General features: G+C 29.6%; 1 protein-coding gene across 1 annotated transcript; it reads right to left on the minus strand.

Annotated features, from left to right (window-relative positions):
* Nucleotides 1-2,250: 2,250 nt before the first annotated feature.
* On the minus strand, nt 2,251-2,859 carry LOC102666204 (AT-hook motif nuclear-localized protein 17). Its single transcript, XM_006576055.1, has one exon. It carries the CDS (start codon nt 2,857-2,859, stop codon nt 2,251-2,253), a length of 609 nt encoding a protein of 202 aa, XP_006576118.1.
* Nucleotides 2,860-3,372: the final 513 nt, after the last annotated feature.

The raw sequence follows: 3,372 nt of genomic DNA on the forward strand, positions 1-3,372 counted from the left end.
TCACTTTACATGTTAGCATGTTAACGTAGTTAAACACTATTTATATAATTAAAATTATAAATAATAATAGATTTATAACATTTTTTGGTACAAAATAAACCTAAAAATATATTTAAAAAAATTCACATATATTGCAAATAATAAATAAAAATGTGGGGTATGAATATGCACTTTTATCATACATTGTGTTTGGTATTTTTTACACACATTGAAGCTGCACTTTATTATACATTTTGTTTATGGATATATTATATATCTTATTGTGGATTTAAATGTGATTAAGAATTTTATTTGTTGTTCATAATATTAAGCAAGTTGAAAATTAATTAATTAAAAAAGTAAGCAAAAATCAGGCACAACAATGTAATTTAGTGACCTTATTTTTCAGTTGCTAAATTAAAAAGGACATTACTTTTAACCACATAAAATCATAGGTTGCAATTTATTGATCAAAACAACTACTTTTGTTTTATTTAAATGTCAATTATTATAATTATTCAATTTGTTTGGCAATCAAAGAATTTCAAACTTTATAGAGCTACTGAATGTAACAACCAAAGTTTGTTTATAATTACTTTAAAAATTTGACATTAACTTAAGTAACCGAATTAGATATAGAAATGACAACAACTACACATTCGGTCTCTATATAATCCCCGGAATACCCACTGTTAATATTTTATTTGTTTGGAAAGTATTCTAAATAAACTTTAGTGACCGAATCAGAGACAGAAAATACAATAGTTAAGTCAACCCCTAAAAAAATGACAAAATAATTGGTGACTTATTAGTGACCGATATATTGGTCATTATATATTGCTAAACATTCATCAGTCACTTAGTGACTGATATGGTTAGTCGATAATTCCATCGTTGGTCTAGATAGTTTTTCTTTTTGTGATGTTGAAGGGTGAGATTGGATAATTTTTTTTATAAATACTTATAAAAAAAATAAGAATAAAATATAAAATAAACCTTTCTATAATCTAAATTAATTTATGTGTAAACTAATTTATAAAAATTATTTTGTATTAACTTTTTCAAAAGTTGATTTTCAACTTATGCATAAGATAATTTTAACATATGAAAAAAAATTAGGCCTATTTGGCTTATATAAATAAGCTTAATTACTTAGACATGCCATTATTTTATTTTTGTTTCTTATTTTTTTCTCTTATAAGTATTTATGGACAACTTTATCCTAACCCTATAACAAAAACAAAGAGGCAGAATGTGACATCCTGTGAGTAGAAAAAGTCTAAAGATCCAACTATTAGTCGTTTAAATCTTTACTTTTTGAATAATTAATTAATATTCTTAATATTATTTTTTTATAAAGCATTCTTTTGTTAATTCCTTTGCCGTGAAGAAGTAAGTGTCAAAATAGTTGGAATGTATATCCTCATTGTGATGCATCAACACTCCATTTCCAAAAAAAAAAAAAACAAATCCTTTGTACATTACCTTAACATTAATTATTAAATTTGTTTTAAAAAACATTAATTATTAATTAAAACATTTTTTTTTGTAACTTCAAGTATTAAAACAATTACTATTTTTTTTGTAACGTTAGCTACTAAAATAATAATGAGCATTTAGTAGCTTCTGACATAAAAATAATATTTCTTCAACTTTAAGACTTAGGATAATTAATTAACACTTGCCATTTAAGAGTTAATTAATTTAATTTATTACTGGATCTTTTCAGACAGAGCAGAAGTAAAGGCAACAAGCTCTAACATGAAATGTGATTCGAGAACAAGACTCAAACACATAGACACATAAAACTATACGCAACACAATGGCAAAATAAACTAGTTAGAAAAAGCCTCTAGCAAAGAGACACCCACCATGGCCACCAAAACCCCGTCGAATAAGAACTCTAAAACTTGATGTGAAAAAAAATAGTGTACTACAAGATTAAATCCTATTGAAAATATGTTTTATTATTACTCCTTGCCCAAAGGCACACGGATACATAGGTAAAAGCATAAACAAGAATTCTGTTATTGGATTATTATTCAAGACACATAAAGTCGCAAATGAAGCCTAGCTAGTGATCCCTCCTTATTAATTATCACCCTGATTGGTGGGGTTGTTCAAATAGAGCATGTTCAAATCTGTAGGAGAAGCAAGGGGTTGGGCATTCATTCCAGGGTGATGATTGGCAGTGTTGTTGTTGGTGATGCCATTGATAGCATTATTCATAATAGAAGCATAACGGTTACCATGAGTACTGTTTATAAAAGGTTAAACATTTGGATTTGTGATCATGGGATACCCAATCTCTTGGTACTCATGCTCCTTGAGGAGTGAAGCCATGACATGCACAGGTTCCGCAGCAATAAGCTTGCCTCTAATAAGGCCACCCAAGTGTTGGGGTGTTGTTCCCTTCGATAATCGAATGTTGAAGAAGGAAAATGGAATGTTCTTTGGAGGTAAAGGTGAAAGGCTTTTGGTGTAAAATCCAGAGAAAGAAAACATGTACATGTTTCCCTGGAAGGACAAATCATCAAAAGGATATACAGGGTTGCAAAGGTTAACTTGAGAGATGGTGCCTGAAGCATGGTGCACCAAGATACTAGCATGTTGGTTGCGGGCAAAGGTAATGATGGCATTGATAATGTCTATGCCAGCGGGGACCATTAGGAACATGGGTTTAGGAAATTCCTCTATGACTGGCTTGGGCTTATTCTCTGAGCCAGATGGCTTCCTTTTAAGCCTCTTAGCAATTGCAACCACATCAGGAGGAGGGACATCTGACTCAGAAGGGATAACGAAGATAGGTGAAGACAAAGTTGATGATAGAGGTGATGGCGGAGGTGGGGAAAGGGAAGGTGCACAAAAATTGTTTGCCATGGCTTGACAGTGGGGACTTTCACAAAGAGGAAGAAAGTAATTCAGATAGATAGGGGGTGTGAACCTTTTGTGTCTTTATGATAATTTTTAGAGAGCAGTTTCAAAGGTTAGATGATGTATTAACCCAAATGTTTGAGTGAATGGATAAAAGATTATGAGATTATGCTATGCTCTATGATTGATGAGAACTATTTATTTAATAAAAATATTCATATTTAATTTATATTATGTATAAAAAAAATTTAAATCAACAATAATTACACACTCCAAGTTAATTTCTAATAAGTTAAGAGACATTCATAACGTGTCACTTAATTAAAAGTTTACACATTTGAATTCAGTTTAAAAGTTTACACATTTAAATTCAGTTTAGACTTAGATGTGCATATCTATTTTTAAGTTATTTATTTTTAAAGTATCTCACAATTTTTGTGAAACTAATTTGTTGAATAATTAAATCATTAAAGGATTTTTATAGTAAAAAAATTTCAACAATTAATATAGCGATGCTGT

The sequence above is a fragment of the Glycine max genome, chromosome 2, assembly GCF_000004515.6.
Source record: "Glycine max cultivar Williams 82 chromosome 2, Glycine_max_v4.0, whole genome shotgun sequence".
In the NCBI taxonomy this organism is placed as follows: Eukaryota; Viridiplantae; Streptophyta; class Magnoliopsida; order Fabales; family Fabaceae; genus Glycine; species Glycine max.